The sequence below is a fragment of the Hyaena hyaena genome, unplaced genomic scaffold, assembly GCF_003009895.1.
Source record: "Hyaena hyaena isolate Hyena2069 unplaced genomic scaffold, ASM300989v1 scaffold_6, whole genome shotgun sequence".
Lineage (NCBI taxonomy): Eukaryota > Metazoa > Chordata > Mammalia > Carnivora > Hyaenidae > Hyaena > Hyaena hyaena.
Window position 1 is genome coordinate 7,020,483 of NW_024080638.1, and position 21,209 is coordinate 7,041,691.

Sequence of the window (21,209 nt, forward strand, 5' to 3'; positions counted from 1 at the left end):
CCATCCCCCAGGGTCAGGAGTCCTGGCGGAGGCCCCTCTCACACAACCACCCGGGTGCAGGCGTCGCGGAGGACTCACCAGCTCCACGAAGAAACGAACACCGTCCGACTCTCCAGCGTCTTCACGCCACATGCCAGGAAGTGCGCCTGCGCATGCGGCCGTCTGGAACTACATTTCCCAGCATGCTAAGCAAAGGCAGGGCACCCGGCCGCAGCGTCTTCCACGCCAATAGTTGACTTTCTACCTCGTGGCGAGTAGTGAAGGGGAGTGGCTTTCTTTCGTTATTTAAATAAAAGGAAAAGAGGAAGGGAAAATAAGCTTTTACTTTCAGTGTAGACTAATATGAACCCAAAGGGATGCAGATTTTTCGTTAACCTTTACACAAAAGGAACGCCTATTATAGTAATAGATGAATATAACCTTATTCAACAAGCGAAAAGAACTTTAAAAAAACACACAAACTAGATGGAATTCCTTAACAAAGGGATGATCACGGTTAACACCGTGGTATGCATAGAGTATTCTAAAAATAGGTCTCACAGGCAGCCCCCTTCTTCTAGTGCTGGGAGGACGGGTGGGTGTGAAAGAGGAAGAATGATTGATTCCAGCCAAGAATAAGGTAAAACTACTTTTCATGTGACATATTTTCTAGCTTTTTTGTCTTTCTGTTACATATTTAGATTATGGTCATTGTAATGCTACACAAAACAGTACTTTGATGAATCCTTGTAAATTATGCCCTCCTCCACATCTCTTCTTGAGTAGAGCCCGATAAATACATTTAATTAAAAGGGAATGTACTTACCTTACTTTTTTCTATACAAAGAATATGGGTGGCTTGTAGAGAATAGCAGTAAGTAATAAAATCAGGTAGAAGCCCACTCTAAGAAACCCACTATATATATTTAAATATTGCACACTCTGTATATGTGTGTGTGGATATATTTAAATATATATTTACTTGTGGTTAAGTATGTACTGTATATACTTCTGAAATTATAAATAGAGCAATGTAAAACAAACAAACAAACAAACAAAAACATAGAGCAATGTAGGGTGCCTGGGTGGCTCAGTGGGTTAAGCCACTCACTCTTGGTTTCCCATCTGATTTCCACTCTGGTCATTATCTCAGGGTTAGTGAGTTAGAGACCCAAACTGGGCTCTACGCTGACAACAAGGAGCCTGCTTGGAATCCTCTGTCTCCCTCCCTCTCTGCCCCTCCCCTGTTTGCTTTCTTTCTCAAAATAAATAAACTTACAAACAAACAAATAAATAAATGTAATACAATGAAAGTGCTTTTACTTTTTTTAAAGTTTTATTTATTTATTTTGAGAGAGAGGGTGAGCACCAGAGGGGGAAAGGGGCAGAGGAAAAAAGAAGCCCAGTCAAGCTCCACACTCAGCACTGAGCCTGACATGGAGCTCCATCCCACAACCCTGGGATCATGACCTAAGCTGAAATCAACAGTCAGACGCTTAACTGACTGAGCCAACCAGGTGCCTAGAAAGTGCTTTTAAAATTTAATTTCTTGTAAACATTCCTTCATGTCTTTAAACATTATTCTACATTAATGTTAGCACAGTGAAGTGAGCTACACAGCAATATATAGAAGTGATAACTTATGAACAAGCAGGGTCTACCTCAAGATTACAAGACTGGATTAACATTTAAAATGTCATGAAATTTAAAAGTCAAGAAATAAAGTTGACTGCATTTTTACATTTTTAATGAGTTATAAGACACACACAAGAGTAAAACAGAGATGGAAGTGCAAGAGCCAGAATAATTTGGGAAATTAACAGTATTTGGTTTCGTTTGTTCATATATTCATAAGATGGAAGTCTGACTAATTGATCTTACATATTTCTTCTTTTCTAGTAAAACATTTAACACTATAAGTTTTACTTTAAGCCCTGGGATAGTGGTATTTCTAACACTTTGATATATTTTATTTTCATTTCAATATCATTTGACGTTTTCTATTATCTCTTGTTGACTCATCTTTACTTAGGCTAACAAATGGAAATTTGACTTATTCTATCTTTTCAGAAAAAAAACATGCTGTACCTCCCTCCCATTCTAACCACACCCACCTAAACACTTGCAAACGCCATTTTTTTTTTAATGTTTTATTTGTTTCTGAGAGAGAGAGACAGCATGAGCAGGGGAGGGTCAGAGAGAGAGGGAGACACAGAATCGGAAGCAGGCTCCAGGCTCTGAGCTGTCAGCACAGAGCCCAACGTGGGGCTCGAACCCACAAACCATGAGATCATGACCTGAGCCAAAGTCGGACGCTTAACCAACTGAGCCACCCAGGCGACCCACATGACGCCATTTTGATCTGTTATACCTGAAGAATGTCTAAAATAGGGGAGATTCAACTGTGAAGTGTGCAACTGTGACAACATCTTGAAGTTGAAATAAACATAGTACCTAAGCATTTGGGTGACCATCAGCATACACAGCTTTAAGTAAATCTCAACAGTAAGCATGCAAATATTGCAATTCTTTAATTTGCAAATCATTTTTACATGGTATTTTCAGCACTACTAGAGTAGTTCCATTTGTTTCAATTTTTTTTTTAAGAGAGAGAGAGAGCTCAAGTGGCAGAGAGGGGCAGAGGGAGAGGGAGAGAGAGAATTTTAAGTGGGCTCTGCGTGGGGCCAGATGTGGGGCCCGATCCTACAACTCCGGATCATGACCTGAGCCAAAATCAAGAATCAGACTCTTAACCAACTGAGTCACCCAGGTGCCCCCATTTGTTTAAACTTTTAACTCTGCCTGGAAACTCTGAAATATCTTGAGTTTATGTACAGTATAATGTTTCAGAGTCCCTGGGTATGAATCATGGTGTCCTGTGTAATCCCTTCAATTTCAGGTGTTTAAAGAGACTAGTACCTAATTCATAGTGCCCAAGAAATGCCAATTATACTACTACTGAAATAGAAAGAAGGCAGTATGAAGTATCCTTTTAAAGAGAATTCAGGGGCTCCTGGGTGGCTTAGTCGGTTAAGCGTCCGACTTTCGCTTAGGTCATGATCTCACGGTTCGTGGGTTCGAGCCCCGCGTCGGGCTCTGTGCTGACTGCCAGCTCAGAGCCTGGAGCCTGTTTCAGAGTCTGTGACTCCCTCTCTCTCTGACCCTCCCCTACTCATGCTGTCTCTCTCCTAGAAATAAAAAAAAATTAAAAAAAAAAAAATTAAAAAAAAAAAGAGAATTCAAATAGGCTCAGATGTCTAAATACTAGGAGGAAAATTTAAAAAAAAAAAAAACTGTAAGAATTTCCTACCTACTGTATGCTCATGGTGATGGTAGCTATGTAAAGGAAACCATTAAAAAGAAAACAAGACATTGAAAATAGAGATATGGAATCTCTTAAGGATCTGAGACATGAAATGCCTATTGAAGGGGCACAAGCTTTCTTCTTGCTGAAGTCATATATAGAATTAATGGGATGATAGTGAGGAGGGATAAGGACTAGAAAAACAATGAATTCCAATGAATGGAGGCTCTCTGAAAATATTACATAGTTTCATATGAGGCCTAACAGGCAAGCTGGATCTGAAAGAAGTTCTAAGAGGGAGAAGTTCCATAAATTATTGGTATAGCTGCAATATAAGGGGCATTAGCGTATAGTTTCCGAGATGAAAATATTGAAGGGCAAGATACATGTGAATATTTTAGTTTCTGATATGTTTGTTTAGAAAGTTGATCTCATCCGGGGCGCCTGGGTGGCTTAGTCGGTTAAGCGTCCGACTTTCACTTAGGTCATGATCTCTCGGTTCATGGGTTCGAGCCCCGCGTCGGGCTCTGTGCTGACTGCCAGCTCAGAGCCTGGAGCCTGTTTCAGTCTGTGACTCCCTCTCTCTCTGACCCTCCCCTGCTCACGCTGTCTCTCTCTCTCTCTCTCTCCTAGAAATAAATAAAAAATAAAAAATAAATAAAAAATAAAAAAAAAAGAAAGTTGATCTCATCCATTTACATCCCAACTCAATATTTATCTTCAAAAGTGACTAATAATAAATGACTAATAAAAGAATAACATGACTGCAATTCACTTTTTAGTTTAAAACCATTATTTCAAAGTTAAAATTTACAGTAAAAATCATGACTGTTATTGACAATTTTCAATTTTAAAATAAATCTAAGAAAAAATATTTGATAAAAATTTAGGATCAGGGAGCCTGGGTAGCTCAGTTGGTTAAGTATCTGACTCTCGATTTCAGCTCAGGTCATGATTTTAGTCATGAGAAGGAGCCTCACATCAGGCTCTGTGCTGGAGTGGAGCCTGCTTCAGATTCTCTCTCCTTCTTCCTCTGCCCCTACCCAGCTTCCACATATGCTATCTCTCTCTCCCCTTCTCTCTCTCAAACAAAACAAAACAAAACAAAAACTTAGGATCAAGTTCAATATGGTATATCAGCTTCTCCTTCATTCTAAGGAAAGGCTGAAAGGGTTTTGATATCAACCTCTCTTTTCTTTAGTTGACAATGAATATTTACAACTTATATAAAGTTAAGTTATTGTTCTTTAAAAGGAAAAGATGCCAGGTGCCTGGGTGGCTCAGTTGATTGAGCGTCCGACTTCGGCTCAGGTCATGATCTCATGGTTGGTGAGTTCGAACCCTGCACCAGCCTCACTGCTCTCAGTGCAGAACCCACTTTGGATCCTCTGTCCCCTTCTATGTCTGCCCCTCCCCCAAATGGACTTTATCTCTCAAAGATAAAACATTTTTAAAAATAAAATAAAATAATAAAAAATAAAAGGAAAAGATGCCTTAGATAGTAAAATTACTAAGAAAAGTGATTTGTGATAAAATACCAACTCAACAAAACAAAGACTTAATTTTCAAATAAACTATAAAATAATAGTATAATTTTTGTGTTCAGGATGGTCACAAGAAAATGTATAGGGCAGCAAAATAGATATCATTGAATCAAGATCTCAAAATATATCTCTAAGGGCTTCTACATATAAGAAACTAAAATTTAATAGCCCCTTTACAATGCATGTGTCTTGTAGTGCCTGGGTTGTTCAGTCAGTTACGAGTCTAACTCTTGATTTCAGCTCAGGTCATGACCTCAAGGTTTGTGGGTTTGAGCCCTGCATCGGACTCTGAACTGTCAGTGCAGAGCCTGCTTGGGATTCCCTCTCTTTCTCTCCCCTGCTTGCTCTCTTTCTTTCTCAAAATAAATAAATAAATAAACTTTTTTAAAAATGCATGTTTCTTGTTAATTTATTTAACATAATGTAGGGGCAGAATACAGAATACCATATTAGGTCCAGTGAAGTTCATTTTAATTCTGTCGAGCTGAAGTGACATGACACCCAGTCCTCCATGTTTCCAGTGGGACAGAATTGTGTGGAGGCTAAGAGGTTGATCTGAATCCCAACCCTCCACTTACCAGCCACATGGGTTTAGCCAGGTCAAGAAACTTCTCTGGGCTTGCCTCATCTATAAAATGGTGATAATCTCAGTTTCCTGCATTTGCTGAAAGGATTAAATGAGAAAGGACATGTAAAATGCTTAGCAGAAAGTGTGTGGTAGAAATATCCAATCTAGGAAGCTTTTAAAAAATTCAATTCTGATAATCACAAGGATATAAAGATCCCAAGGTATGCATAAGAGTACTCACGTAAATACTATGAGTTGAAAAAGGTCTATGAACAGGAATTCCTTTGTGTAGAACTATTTTTATCATGTGTTGAGTATGCCAACATTGTCTACATCCACATTGCTACTGGTTTTGTCTGTTGTTTGATGTATTTCTTACCTGTGAATGCTTTACATCAAGCAATATTTTTAAAAGTATTAAAGTATAAAAGACCAAACTTTTGATGTCTTTATAAATATGCTGGTTCATCTTCTCTTAATTCTATATACATAAAGAAGGGGGGGAGGAGCTAGTTGTAATTTAGTTACAATTTATCCTTTTACATTTTTTAAGATGTGGGGAAAATGGTGTCATTTAGTGTGGAAAGTAAGGCAGGTGTAAATATCCATAGCCACTTCCAAATGCCAGATAATTTGGGTTATAAATGCCATTCCTACATCATTTGTAGGATAATCAAATATAGTTGTCACTTTGTTGTCCTGATTAATTAATTCGAAGTTGGCCCTTGAACAATACAGGTCTGAACTATGCAGGTCCTTGTATTTTTTTTTTCCATAAATACAGTACAGTATTTTCTCTTCCTAATGACTTTTTTTTAAAGATTTTATTTTCAAGTAATCTCTACATCTAACGTGGGGCTTGAATTTATAATCCTAAGAGTCGCATGGGGGCTCCACTGACTGAGCCCCATAGGCACCCCTTATGACTTTCTTAATAACATTTTCTTTTTTCTAGCTTACTTAATTGTAAGAATACACTATAACATAATATATAATATATAACATAATATATATAACATAAAAACATGTGTTAATCAATGGTTTGTTACCGGTAAGGCTTCTAGTCAATAATAGAAGGGTATTTATTAGTTAAGTTTTTAGAGAGTTAAGTTACACATGAATTTTCAACTGCACAGGGGAATGGTGCCCCTAACCCATGTTGCTCAAAGGCCAAGTGTACTCATTTAAAAAATTTGTGCTACACAGTGAACAAGTCAATCACATATGGTTGTGATTTTTCTATCATACTTTAAAAAAACGTTTACTATTAGGCCTGAACCAAGATGTCCAATGTAATTTTTTTTGGAAACAGGATTTCTCAAAGTTGCTTCTCGATATTTATTTTTGGTGCTTAATAATTTGGGAGCTATTGTTGAAGGCTTCCCAAGGTTAGTATATTCATAGAATTTTTAAGCTTAATGAATGCTATGATGTGTGATGAAACTTTGATCGCTGAATTAAAGTTCTCTCATTTCATTAAATGGAATTGTGTTCAATATGAATTCTCTGATGAACAATGAGAGTAGATTTCTTGCTGAAAGCTTTTCTACAATTATTACATTCAAAGGGTTTTTCTCCAGTATGTATTCTATGATGTACAGTGAGGTGTGACTTCTTACTAAAGGCTTTTCCACACTCAATACATTCATATGGCTTCATCCCAGTATGGATTCTTTGATGTACAATGAGTTGTGATTTCTGGATAAAAGCTTTTCTGCATTCACTGCATTCATAGGGTTTCTCCCCAGTATGAATTCTCTGATGTTCAATGAACTGTGAGCTCCGGATGAAGGCTTTCCCACAATCACTGCATTGATAACTTTTGTCCCCAGTGTGAGTTCTCTGATGTACAATGAGATCTGACTTTTGAATGAAGGCTTTTTTACATTCATTACACTCAAAGGGCTTCTCCCCAGTGTGAACTCTGTGATGCACACTTAGTTCTGACTTTCTGTTGAAGTCCTTTCCACATTCAGTACATCCATGGGGTTTCTCCCCAGTATGAATTCTCTGATGTACAATGAGCTGTGACCGCCAGATGAAGGCTTTCCCACAGTCACTACATTCATATGGCTTCTCCCCAGTATGAGCTCTTTGATGAACACTAAGTGTTGATTTCTTGATGAAAGCTTTCCCACATTCATTGCATTCATAGGGTTTTTCCCCTGTGTGAACCCTCTGATGAATAATGAGGTTTGACTTCTGGATGAATGCTTTCCCACATTCACTACACTCATAGGGTTTCTCTCCTGTATGAGTTCTCTGATGTACAGTGAGTTGTGACTTCTGAATAAAGGCTTTTTCACATTCATTACATTTGTATGGTTTCTCTCCAGTATGAATTCTCTGATGTACAGTGAGTCCCGACTTTCCACTGAAGGCTTTCCCACACTGAACACATTTATATAATTTTTCACTGGTAAGAATTTTTGGTTATGCAAAAAGGTGTGGCTTTTGCATGAAGGCTCTGTTGTGTTCATTAGATGTTCTGTTCAGATGAATTCCTTTCCCCAGTGCACTGTTACATTCACAATCTATCTCCTCAGTCAGTGGCTTATTGTTAATGAATGCAACATGGTTCAAAAAATTGTTTTGGTTTTCCTGGTGATTTACCTCATCTTCAAGTTTCCAGTCTTCAAAGGTTGAGTATACAGTCATGTTATGGAGTATCACTTCTTCAGAAATGCTCTTCTGTGGTGTTAATTCTTTCATTCCAGTTGCAAAGTCTGAAAAAAGCCCAAGTGTAAGTGATCTTACTTCACTCTTGAGCTTTGAAGAATGCAAAACACAAAAATAAAAAAGATAACATTCTTTGTTTTAATAGAAATAGATACAAATCTGATAATGAGTACAGTCAGCTTTGAAATAAATGTAAGCTTAAAATTCAAAGATAGAAGAATAAATAGGCATAAAAATAAAAAAAGAAGTGAGCAAGGGTGCAATGGAAAAAGAAGAGTTGAACTCAGTGTCACAGTCCCACATGGCACCAGCCCCAGTACACCACAAGGCTCTGTGAACAGCAGCGGCAGATCCAAAAATCATTTCAGTAAAGACAAAGGAAGGATGCTAGCAAAGGGGACCGAGAGTCAGTTGAAGTAACTAGCGGAAAAATTAAATCCACACTAAATATAAAAACAGTTATAAATATTTTATAAGTAACCAAGCACATTAGAGCACCACTACAGGATAGGGATTTCCAGGTATATGCATCTCAAAGAGGCATGGAATAGGACAGGCTCTAGTTAAAGGGGTAAGTTCTGAGTTAGAAAACAGGTAGGTTCAAAGGGATAAAGAAGAAAAAAAGGAAGAAATGCCTGCTCACAACTGGGTGGTGGTAATGAGGAAGGAAGGAAAAGGAAAATTTAGGGTCCTGGAAGACAAGAAAACCACAAAACCAGAAAAGCCAAAACTCTTCTCCAATCCCAAAAGAAAGGAAGGAGGGGAAAAGACCCTACTATATTAACAGAAAATGACTCCACTAAATTTAGAAATCTTATCAAAACACTGTGATGTATTAAAAAGGAACAGAAGAAAAGTATAGTTCATAGAGAACTACTCAGAAAATCAGGAAATAAATTTGTGCAGATCTCAACAGAGGAAACTGTTCCCTGCAAAACACAAAAATAAAGCCAAAAATAACTAGCCATGAACCAGAAGAAAATATTGTCTGAACCCCAAACAGAATATACTCAAACAAACATCTAAGGATCTGGAGAATCACCATGAAGCAGAACTTACTTTAAAAAAACAAAGAAGCAAACAAACAAAAAATGGAGAGATGAGAAAGAATTGGTTAAACTCAGAGGGAAAACAAAAGATTAAATTACAAGGTGTGGGCTGAGAGGTAAAGAGAATTTAATAAGCAGCACTGAAAAAAGATAGGAAACCAACCAAGATAATAAAAATGACAGAATCAAGTGAAAATGGTCACAGAGAAAGTAGAAAAAGGCCAGCAAAGGAGGAATATTTATATTGCTGGAGTATCTGAAAACTGAAAAAGCACAAAACAAGAGGTTATAATACCAAGACATATGATTCTGAAAGGAAGATGAATAAAACAAGGTAATTAGAAAGGATATGATTATCATTTGGTAAGTTACTTTGATAGAGGGCATATCTAAACCCGGGTGTATGTGTAACGTGAAGAGTATAAGCCCATTTTTGAAGAAAAGGCTGCTACGGGTGTCAGCCAAAGGGAGGTTAACTAATTAAGAATGTCCTAAATAATATGGGCATAAAAATCCAAAAGATCCAAAGAACAGATAAGGAGGTTACCTCTCTAAAAGTTAAGCAAAGAAAATGGATTGCGTTGTGTTTGATATGTAGAAGTGTTATTTAGGTATTTGACCATCCCACACCAATGGTCTTCGGCCATTCTGAGACATCTATGGCCTTAAAAGAATGATTTCCTAAAAAATATTTCAAAGATAAATGTCTCACTATCAATACTAATCTAACATCCCTGTCTCCCACATGCTAGGTTCTCACTTACCTGAATAGGCCCAACTTGAGATTTCTCCCCCCTCCATCCATGGTTCTCCTTGCTTCAATAACATTACATCTGACTTCAGATACCGATACCCTGTTTATGGGAAAGGATATAGGACTCGGGCATTAGTGGACATCCAACCATCCTAGAACTCAAGCCCCACTACATATGCACCAGCATAGCTAAAATTAAAAAGACTAACATTACCAGGGGTGTCTGGATGGCTCAGTCATTTAAACATAAGTTTACTCTTGATTTCGGCTCAAGTCAGAATCTCAGTTTCACGAGTTCGAGCCTGGCATCATGCTCTGGGCTGACTGCTTGGAGCCTGCTTAGAATTCTCCCTCTCTCTGCCCCTACCCTGCTCATGCTCTCTCTGTATCTCTCAGAATAAATAAACTTAAAAAACAACAACGCTGGGCACCTGGGTGGCTCAGTCAGTTAAGCATCCGACTTCGGCTCAGGTCATGGTCTCACGGTTAGTGGGTTTGAGCCCCGCCTCGGGCTCTGTGCTGACAGCTAGCTCAGAGCCTGGAGCCTGTTTCAGATTCTGCTTCCTCTCTCTCTGACCCTCCCCTGCTCACACTGTCTCTCTCTCTCTCTCAGAAATAAATAAAAAAACATTAAAAAAAAAAAAACGCTAACATTACCAAATGTTGATGGAGCTGCCATACACTGCTAGTAAGAAATAAATTGGTATAACCTCTATGGAAAACTATCTGGTAGTAGCAACTAAAGCTAAATACACATGTGCCATGATCCAGAAATTCCACTCTTGTATATATACCCAATAGAAATAAAATGCTTATTTCCACTAGAAGGTGTATATAAGAATGTCCATAGAGCTTATTCAATGGCCCAAATCTGAAACAAGCCAGGTGACTACCAACACTAGAATGGGTAAGTTGATGAATCACTGTAAACTCATTGAATGGAGTATGATGAAACAATAAGGAGAAACATGCTACTGTCCACTGCAACAACATGAATGAATTTCATAGATACTATGTTAAATGAAAGATGTCAGACAATAAAAACTTCTATACTGTGTGGTTACACTTACATACAGTTCAAGAACAGACAAAACTAATTTACGGTGATAGAAGCCACAAGTTGTTATCACAAGTTGAGGAGATAAATGGCAAGGGGTTGATGGGAGCTTGCTAGGGTGCTTGAAATGTTTTATACATTGAACTAGAGAGTGGTTAAATAACAGGGAAAAAATGCATCCATCTGGATATTCAAGATTTGGGCAATTTACTATATATGTTCTATGTCAATTAATCTTATAAAAACTAAGAACATGGGTACAGCCCATCATCTTTAACCTCCAAAGAATGAGCAGGATGTAGCACCCATTTTCTTTTCATCCAAGTCCACTGGAATATTTGGTATTCAAAATTAATATTCTTTTGACCTTTATAGCTTGAAATGAAGCTCATTAAATATTCAGAGACCCAGAAGCTTTCAGTAAATAAGAAAGGAAAGGCAGGCAGTTGGGTACTCTGGTGGGTTTAATGTATGTTCGTAAGTTCTTTGGCCCTCCTCCCATCGAGAGAGTCTCTCCTCCCCTTAAGCATGGGGTGGACTTAGTAACTCATTTCTAATAAACACAATAAGGTAGAGGTGATGGTATGTGATTTCAGAGACCTGGTCGTTAAAGGCATTGTGACTTCCTCCTGGCTCTAAGATCACTCTATCTGAGGGAAGTTTCCCATATCATAAAAATAGGCCCGCATGGTAAGGAATTGAGACCTCTTGCCAATGGACAGCAAGGAACTGAAGTCTCCTGTCAACAGCCATGTGAGTGAGTTATCTCAGAAATGGATCCTACAGGGGCACCTGGGTGGCTCCATTGGTTGAGCATCCGACTTTAGCTCAGGTCATGATCTCACAGTTCACAAGTTCGAGCCCCACATTAGGCTAGCTGCTATCAGCGCAAGTCTGATGTCCCCTTCTCTCTGTCCCTGCCCCACTTGCACTCTCTCTCCAAAATAAACAAACATTAAAAATATTTTTTAAATAAAAAATAAATAAACTGCAAGTTCTTTAAAAAAAAAAAAAAAAGAAAGAAAAGAAATGGATCCCACACTGTCAGTCAAGCCTTCAGATGATTGCAGTCCTTGCTAACATCTGATTACAACCAAATTCCTGACCTATGGAAATTGTTAATAAAAATTCTTTGTTTTAGCTACTAAATTTTGAAGTAATTTTTACCTAGCAACAGGTAACCAGTGCCCAGTACCCTCTGAGATATGTACTTACCCACTGAGACAAGGTTGCTGTAGTTCTCCAGCATCACATCCCTGTACAGGTTTCTTTGAGTTGAGTCCAGCTGCTGCCACTCTTCCCAAGTGAAGTCCACAGTCACATCCTTGAATGACACAAGTCTCTGTACAGGACCTTCCTGTTCAATCTAAAGTGAAAAACACTGGTGATGTGTAAAGCATGTATGAGGAATCATTGCCATTTTAATCATGCAGGGTTTATCTTAATAAATTAAAGAAAATGTTAATACTGGGAGGCCAGTTTTCCTATGTGGGAGAAGCAGAACACCTATTAGGAAACCTCTGCTATGGAGAATCATTCATCCTCTCTTTCCATCAGTAAGCGCTTATGAGGCAACCACACAGCCGGCATTATATTAGTATGAATAAAACACAGGAAGTTTTCAAATTAGTAGATGGAGGCAAACAAGTAAATCTATAAATGCTACAGGGTGCTGAATAGGTTATAATAGAAATAGGAAAGAAAGAATGATTCTACTTTCTGAGGTTGAGTTGGGCTTTGTAGAAGATGTGCAGTTATGCAAAATGAAAAATGTAAAAATAATTTTTAAAAAAAGTAAAGATAAAATAACTTTTTAGAAATGTAAGAAATGAATAGTGCAAACTCCAGTAAGATATAGAAGAGGGAGAAAGACCATTCTAGATGGAGAAAGGAGTATGAAAAAGCCACGGTGACATGAAAAAGAACATGGCAAATTCAGAGAATTTTACGTACTTCAGAATAATGCGCTCGGAAATCACTTATTCATATGCTGCTTTCACAACTTTTACACATCTGCATGTCACTTGCACTCTTATTGACTTAAGAGTTTTAATTCAACTTTTTGACTTAAATTCATGATTTTAAGTGGAAAATACTATAGGGAAAACCAGTATCAGTTCATAAAACGAAGATAACAAAAATCTGTAAAACAAGTAGATACTGACGAAATGCCATGCATGAGATTTCCTTTAAAATACTCTACAGAACAGGGACACCCGGGTGGCTCATTTGGCTAAGTGCCCGACTTTGGCTCAGGTTATGATCTCATGGCTCGTGAGTTCAAGCCCCATGTCTGGCTCTGTGCTGATGGCTCAGAGCCTGGAGTCTTCTTCGGATTCTGTGTCTCCCCCTCTCTCCACTTAAATGAAATATCTAGAATAAGCAAATTCACAGAGACAGAAGTAGTTCTGAAGTTATCAAGGGTTGTGAGGGTAAGGTAGAAATGGGAATTATTGCTCAATGGGTACAGAGTTTCTGTTTGGGGTGATCAAAAAATTTTGTAAATTATGTTCACAAATTGTGAACATAATTACTACTACTGAATCACACACTTAAAAATGATTAAAATGGCAAATTTTATGTTACATAGATTCACCATAAAAATTCTACTGGTCCAAATTAACTTTGAGAAGTTCCTATTATAATAGATCTTGTAGATCTATTGCCAAGTGGCAATAATGACTAGGCAGTTAGACTTCAGTGAAATTATAGCTGTTCAGATAAAAACCATGAAGCATGGAATTCAAAAGGAAGAAAGTAAGAAGAAAAGGGAGAAGTAAGAAGCAGGGAGTGGGATGTAAAGGACACTGAGAAAGTGGAGGATCAATGGATCAGAGCTCTGGATGGAAGTGAAGAATTACTGGAGTCAAGGTACTAATGTAAATAAACTAGGAACCAAAATAATGGCCAGAGTGAAATGCTTGGTGGTACAGTTATTGGTAAGTATATATCTAGAATAGGACTATGGTAGGGGCGCCTGGGTGACTCAGTCGGTTAAGCATCCAACTTCGGCTCAGGTCATGATCTCATGGTTCGTGGGTTCAAGCCCCACGTCCGGCTCTGTGCTGACAGCTCAGAGCCTGGAGCCTGTTTTGGATTCTGTGTCTCCCTCTCTCTCTGACCCTCCCCTGCTCACTCTGTCTCTCTCTCTCTCAGAAATTAAAAAAAAAATTTTTTAATAAAAAAAAATTTTTAAATAAAAAAAAACATTAGAATAGGACTATGGTAGTGGTTGAGATGAGATAGAGGAAAACGATGTCTGCAAAGGAGGAGATACACTGGTACTGGAAGCACAGAGAGTTAAAGGTCCCCATTAAAAGAAAGACAAGACAGAGCTCCAGTGAAAAGTCATTTTAAGCCCCTAGCTATTCTCCACTGATTTATGCCCTCTGGGTTCTACTTGCCTGTACACATTTCTTGCAGAGCTTCCTAGGGGATTAGAATTAAATGCAAAAAAAACTTTGGTAGTTAAGGATTTCAAAGGAACAAAGGGAATACAGAAAGTAAGTCTCTACCACGCTAGGAAAGCAACGGTAAAACTCCCAAACGCTGTTTCAAAAGCAAGCAAGGCCCTGAATTTCTTACCCGAGGTAAGGAGCCCAAGACCACATCCAGTTTATACTGGCTCTCAGAGCTGGCCCACAACCCCTTACTCTAGTCTGACCTCTCCATTATAATGTTAAAGTCTCTGCCCTAAAAGAAGCACAAGCTTTCTTAATGTAACATAGGATACAAGCATTGGCATGTTTTCTAAGTACGCTTGTACAACCTTCTGACTGCCTTTACATGAAATGACTCCACTTCCTGAATACTCATCCTAAACCCTAAAAAAAGAGCCCACTCACCCCTGCTCAGGGTGTCACAGCTTTGGAAGTTATTGCCTGTGATCTCCTTATTTACTGCAAATAAGTTTCCTTTGTGCGATAACTCTACCTGGTGTAGTTTCTATCTGACTCACCCAGGAGTGAACTCATGTTAGTTCGGTTACAGTACCAAAAGTACTGTGGTAATGTGATTTATAATAAGAAATTTGTATTTGGTCTTTGTAGTTACTAGCATTGAGCTCCTAAGACCCTTGGAGGAGTGCTTGGGTGGCTCAGTTGGCTAAGTGACTGACTTCAGCTCAGGTCATGGTTCGTGGGTTCAAGTCCTGCCTGGGGCTCTGTGCTGACAGCTTGGAGCCTGGGGCCTGTTTCGGATTCCCTGTCTCCCTCTCTGCTTCTCCCCTGCTCACCCCTCTCTTTCTCTCTCTCTCTCTCAAAAATAAACAAACATTTTTAAAAAATTAAAACCCTTGGAATTTCCTCTGTTGAAAAGATAAAGGTGTCTTTAGTTATGTTAATGAGATGGCTTCCAGAAAGTACTTGAGGAAAGGGTGGCTAGTCACCAGGGGAACCAACCAAGAATAAAGGATTGGAACTTTCAGTCCCACTCCTGACTTTTTGGAGAGGGAGGTTCAATGGATCACCAATGGCCAATGATATAATCAATCATGCTCACGTAATAAAGCCTCCATAAAGACCCAAGAGGAGAGAGGTCAGAGAACTTCCAGTTCATGAACCAGAATCCTTCCACATGCCATGTGCCACATGCCAGGCCTTGAATTCCATTCTTCTTTGTTCAGGACCCTGTCTTATGTATCTCTTCATCTGGCTGTTGATTTGTACTCTTTAATATTCTTTGTAATAAACTGGCAATCTAGTGGACAAATTGGTTTCCTGAGTCCTCATTATGAGCCACTCTAGCAAATTAATAAAACCAAAGGAGGGGGTGTGGAGCTTTGATTTATAGCTAGTCAGTCAGAAGCACAGGTAACAACTTAGGACTTTGTGATTGGAATCTGAAGTGAAGGGCAGTCTTGTGGGGGCCCTTGACCTATAGGATCTCATACTATCTCCAGGTAGGTAGTGATGAGGGAGCTTGGGGCAAGCTGAGGGCAAAATACAGGCCGGCACCCATTCCTCCCACCAGTGGAATCTGTGTGATATTCCTCAGACACTCCTGATTACCCAAGAACAAAGGAAAGGGATTTAAGTGCTTGTCATGGTAATGTGGGAAACTAAGGCAAATGAAAAATTAAATTCCCTTACTGCCCACCGCCCACTGACAAGTCTTTGAGAGGGGCAGACTGACCTCCCTCTAGGAGCTCAGCTGCCTCAAGGATGACACTTTGCTGGGGGCAAAAGAGAACCTTAGCTTAACATTATCCTAACCTCAAAGATCTTGTAAATCCACTTCCTTTATCTCAACTGCCCCAAGATATATGCTGGCAATCATGCTCCAAGCTTCTGGCCCCCTGATATATATCTGAAGGGCCTCATGACTGTGGTTTTATTAAACAGTAATAAATGGCATTTCCAGGGGCGCCTGGGTGGCTTAGTCGGTTAAGCGTCCGACTTTCGCTTAGGTCATGATCTCGCGGTTCGTGGGTTCGAGCCCCGCGTCGGGCTCTGTGCTGACTGCCAGCTCGGAGCCTGGAGCCTGTTTCAGTCTGTGACTCCCTCTCTCTCTGACCCTCCCCTGCTCACGCTGTCTCTCTCTCTCTCTCCTAGAAATAAATAAAACATTAAAAAAAATTAAAAAAAAAATAAATAAATGGCATTTCCCTAGCAACAGCTAGCCCCTCAAGATCCTGGAAACCTTGCTTCCAAAATTCCTTAGAGACACACTCCATCCCTGACCTGAGGGCATATAATGAGTTACCTGTCATGACACCAGTGCAGCTCTTTCTACCCACAAGCCCTGTTCCCGTGCTTTAATAAAATCACCTTTTTGCACCAAAGACATCTTCAAGAATTCTTTCTTGGCCGTTGGCTCCAGACCACCCCACCATCACCCCGAAACTTCATCAGGTAGAGTCAAAATTGAGCTGAATTGTAGGACAGCCAGCTGGTGTCAGAGGATTGCTTGGTGGTATGCGGAAGAACCCCCACACACTAGAACTGGGTGCAGAATTACAGGTACATAACCCACTAGTCCCCAGACTTTTAAAATCAGACACTGGATATTGTGATACAACAAGAAATGTATATTTTGGTCTTCATCCCAGGCTCCTAGTCAGAATTCCTAAAACCTCTGCAATTTCCTAAGCAATAAAGGTGTGATAAGCATCTTTTGTTCTAATATTTGGTCTTTGACTCTGGTTCCTGACCCAGGGCTCCTAAAATCCTTGGAATTTCCTAGATGATAGGAACGTCTTTTGTTCTAATGAGGTGACTCTTTCTATTTTTCAGTTTAAAAAAAAAAGCACACACATCAATAATATATACTATTTTCAAAAAAAAAAAAAACCCATAATTACACATAAACACTTCAACACTTAATGCCATCTTATGGCATTAAGAAGATACGTATGGCATTAAAAAGATACAGGAGAAATTCTCTTTTCTCCCCATACCCCAGGACATCATCTTGCACATCTTCTAGGAGAAGATGCTCCCCACTTTGAAGACTACTATACTCAAACTGTGTGCTACATAGTGGGTATAACCAATGGAACATTACAGATAATGCTTCAATGATATACACCTTCAAATAAAAACATTTAAAACCATATGACAATTACAACCATTAAGATGCTTACTAGCAGTATTTAGCTGAGTGATAAACCAACAGAAATGAGCAAATTCACTTGACTTCCACTACCCATGAAGCATACTCACTTGATATACACTTTGAGGCTCTCAACCTATTGCATTTTAAAGGAAAAATATTTGATTCTTTATTGGTTAAAAACAGCAAATTAAAATTGATACCATTATGACCTGTAATTATATTAATTCCTTGAACCAACTTTACAAACTTTAATTTTCGGATCAAGGTAAATTTTTTGACAGCTATGTACTTGGGCCACACGATTTTACTGCCTTCAAATTGAATTATGCCTTGTTATTATGCCCTATCTTTGTTTGGAGAAATAGTTTAAGAAACAGCTATGGAGGGGCGCCCGGGTGGCGTAGTTGGTTGAGCGTCCGACTTTCGCTCGGGTCATGATCTCGCGGTTCGTGGGTTTGAGCCCCGCGTCGGGCTCTGTGCTGACTGCCAGCTCGGAGCCTGGAGCCTGTTTCAGTCTGTGACTCCCTCTCTCTCTGACCCTCCCCTGCTCACGCTGTCTCTCTCTCTCTCTCCTAGAAATAAATAAAGCATTTAAAAAAAAAAAAAAAAAGAAACAGCTATGGAGAGGCCTCCTATAGAATTTATCAAGAATTAATGGTACACATTAAGGATACTGCCTACATCATATGTATACAGACCCATCAAGAGAATAACTTCAAACCTAAATGCGAAAAATGCTTTCATTCCCTCAAAAAAATATCATATTTAATGTAAAATCATTATATTTAATCATAATGTAAAATCATATCATATTTAATGTAAAAATCATTGCAGATGATATGCTCAACTTTAATGAACTGTGAAAAAGATCCTATAACTTGTATCACTATATTTCACATTTCCTTGCTCTAGGTCTTCTATTTTATTTTCCCTGATTCTGTTTACATTTTTCCCCCATTAAATTGAACTAATTCTTTTATTTATTTTTTTTAATGTTTTTTTTTTTTAATTTATTTCTGAGAGAGAGAGCGTGAGCAGGGGAGGGTCAGAGAGAGAGGGACACACAGAATCTGAAGCAGGCTCCAGGCTCTGAGCTAGCTGTCAGCACAGAGCCTGACGTGGGGCTCAAACCCACGAACCGTGAGATCATGACCTGAGCTGAAGTCAGACACTTAACCAACTGAGCCACCCGAGCGCCCCTGAATTAATTCTTTTAAACTGCCTCAAATACAATGGAAAGCAAAATGGAATATAAATAACTCACCTGAGACTTGGTCATTTTCTGTTGCTCTTTAGAAGGCACAGATATCTGCAAAGACAGAGCTGGGATGAGCAGAAGGGGACAAAAAGAAGAACACCTTATGAGTGTGGGCCTGCCCCGTGATTCCTGCCCCTTTCAAAGGTTTCTTTCAGACCGGCCACAAAATATTATGCTGTGATAACATCAACTTATTAACTTGCAGTTCTGAAAAGGTCAGGCCGTGGTATGTTTTACCTTTGTGAATGTGTATTCCTTTATACCTTTAAAAAGTTTCTTCTCCTACTTTGGCACCATAAATCTGTAATTAGATATTTTTCCCCCCAAAAAATAAGCATGGATGTATATAAAGATATATCTGCAAGGAGATTCATCACAATGCTGCTTTATCACTTAAAAAGTAGAAACCACCTAGATGCTCGACAATATGGAAGGGCAGAATACTAGACAGTCATTAAAATATATTAGAGAAGAATTTACAAACTTGGAAAAATGTCCTTGTTGTATTACAAAGCAAGAAAAATAGGTTATAAAAGAGCATATATACTAAAAAGAAATATATTTGAAAAAAGTGTCTGGGGGCACCTGGGTGGCTCAGTTGGTTGAATGCCTGACTTCAGCTCAGGTCATTGATCTCACACTTCGTGGGTTCAAGCATCGGGCTCTATGCAGACAGCTCAGAGCCTGGGGCCTGCTTCAGATTCTGTGTCTCCCTCTCTCTCTGCCCCTCTCCTGCTCGTGCTCTGTCTCTCTCTCAAGAATAAATAGACATTTAAAATTAAAAAAAAAAAGAAAAAAGTGTCTAAAAAGGACATATATCAAAATGTTATGGTTATCTTTAGTGGTAGGATTAAAAGTGACTTCCAGTGACTTCTATTTAGCATTTTCAGTTTCTAGTTTTTCTAGCATAAACTGTTACTTCTTAAATTAAAAAAAAAAGATTGTTATTGTTAGCAACGCTGTCCTACTGACCTTTTAACCCAACTCCTATCAATGAAGTCCTCAAGGGCACAATTCACTAGCTCAATAAGTTCAATAAGCCGTAACAGGCACTGTCATCAACAGATTTATAGGACCACTTCAAATGTCACCTCTAGAAAGCCTTTCCAAATGTCTCCTGGATAGAATCAGCCATTCCTTTCTCTGACTTTCCCATACTGTCCAATCCTCTGATACAGGGCCTCCTGATACCAATTTAGGCCAAGGGAAAATGCAGCCTGAACCCGGACCACAGCAGTGGGAATGGGGAGGACAAATCGGAGGCATGTCAGGGAGGCTAAATCACCATGATCAGAAGATTGACAGGACATGGGGAGAAGATGGCTGGGGAGAAAACTAGATGTCTGCAGGATTTTTACTATGGCCATCTGGAAGAAGAGTGACTCTTCCTAATGATGAACACCACAGGATGAGCAGGTGAAGTATGGAGAATTAAGAAGATACACTCTGTTTCCACCATGTTGAGATCGAGGTTCTGTGAGTAAAGCCCACAGAGATGTGTAGGAGACCGTTGGCTACTGTGAATCTGAAGCTTGTTAGAAATGGCTAGGCTGGTGCTATAGATTGGCAAGTCATGGCTTTAAAGGCGGAAGCCTGATACAAGGAGTGTGGCTGAAAGCGTCCACAGGGAGCACGTGGCTTGAAAGAAGACAGGGAGGAGGCAAAGGAACTTTGAGAACGAGTTTTTGAGAGACTCCGGCTTTAAGTACTTAGCTAGCTACCAGACAGTAGAGAATAGAAACTGCCTGAAGTCTACTGACCAGATAGATCCAAGGGTGGAAACAAAACCTTTGGGTAAGGATGGGAACGCTCCCTGACCGCCCCCCCCCCCCCCCCCCCCCCCCCCCCCCCCCCCCCGTCCTTACAGGCACGAACCCATGCAAGAAAACCCAGCACACAATATGTGTGTGGAATGCAGCCTGAATGCAAACTGTTACATTTCAGGGCTGGAGCCCCAAACCCTAGTCGCAAACCACCTGCTCCCCAGGCTATCGTCCAGGCCCCTAACAGCTGCCCACTACATCCCACACACATTGACCGAACATAAACCTAAAGACGGCTCTTCAGGGCCCAACCACTGATTTCTCTGTGACCCCAACCCGTGACTCTGACTCAGAATCACACAGAGACGCCCCATCACTAGTCCCACAAATTCCCAATCAGTCGCGGACCCTCCTCGGCGTCCACTACCAGCAGCATCGCTAAATCCCGACCTACACGGGGGCGGCAATCGTGATTGTGGGCAGGCCCGCTTAATTACTAACCAAAGACAGAAAATTACGGACCGCTAGAGATGCTCGATCGCTGATCAAACATGATGCCCTTACTCCCAACACCGCAGCCAGTGACTGAAACGTCCTTTCCTGAGAACCGGACCCCTCAACTCCCCGCCTCTCCTGCGGGGACTTCAGCGGAGCTACAGTGCCGCCCCCTCGCGCCGTGAGGGCCGTGGACGCTCGGGT

General features: G+C 39.8%; 2 protein-coding genes across 6 annotated transcripts in view; both read right to left on the bottom strand.

Annotated features, from left to right (window-relative positions):
• The window catches only part of LOC120237483 (allergen Fel d 4-like), a 40,838-nt gene extending 40,588 nt beyond the window's left edge, over window positions 1-250 (bottom strand). The window contains exon 1 of one of the 3 annotated variants that reach the window (XR_005529966.1): window positions 79-249. Coding sequence is in view for 1 of the 3 variants with exons in the window: in XM_039240800.1 (XP_039096731.1) it covers window positions 79-132 (54 nt within the window). In the remaining 2 variants the exon portion in view is untranslated. Of the gene's footprint in view, window positions 1-78 lie in introns of all 3 variants that reach the window. The other 2 variants (XR_005529963.1, XM_039240800.1) reach the window with 2 other exon arrangements.
• Window positions 191-21,141, bottom strand: LOC120237492 (zinc finger protein 300-like). 3 transcript variants are annotated; one of them, XR_005529967.1, is made up of 7 exons: window positions 21,033-21,141; window positions 18,754-18,812; window positions 12,150-12,300; window positions 9,888-9,977; window positions 8,009-8,121; window positions 5,406-5,491; window positions 191-275 (listed from the first exon to the last, which is right to left on the bottom strand). XR_005529967.1 is itself a non-coding variant. In XM_039240815.1 (6 exons), exons 1-6 carry the CDS (start codon window positions 21,061-21,063, stop codon window positions 5,456-5,458), a joined length of 480 nt encoding a protein of 159 aa, XP_039096746.1. In that variant the 5' UTR covers window positions 21,064-21,141; the 3' UTR covers window positions 5,259-5,455. The 3 variants fall into 3 exon arrangements, 2 of the variants coding, with proteins under 2 accessions (XP_039096746.1, XP_039096756.1); XM_039240815.1 differs by lacking the exon at window positions 191-275 and having other exon boundaries at window positions 5,259-5,491; XM_039240825.1 differs by lacking the exons at window positions 191-275; window positions 8,009-8,121 and having other exon boundaries at window positions 5,259-5,491.
• Window positions 21,142-21,209: the final 68 nt, after the last annotated feature.

Coding starts and splice junctions, on each gene's coding strand:
- LOC120237492 (XM_039240815.1), bottom strand. CDS start 21,063: ATGTTTGATCAGCGATCGAGCATCTCTAGCG. Junction 18,813..21,032: donor GCGATCGAGCATCTCTAGCG/GTCCGTAATTTT, acceptor TGCTCATCCCAG/CTCTGTCTTTGCAGATATCT. Junction 9,978..12,149: donor CAGCAACCTTGTCTCAGTGG/GTAAGTACATAT, acceptor TCCCATAAACAG/GGTATCGGTATCTGAAGTCA.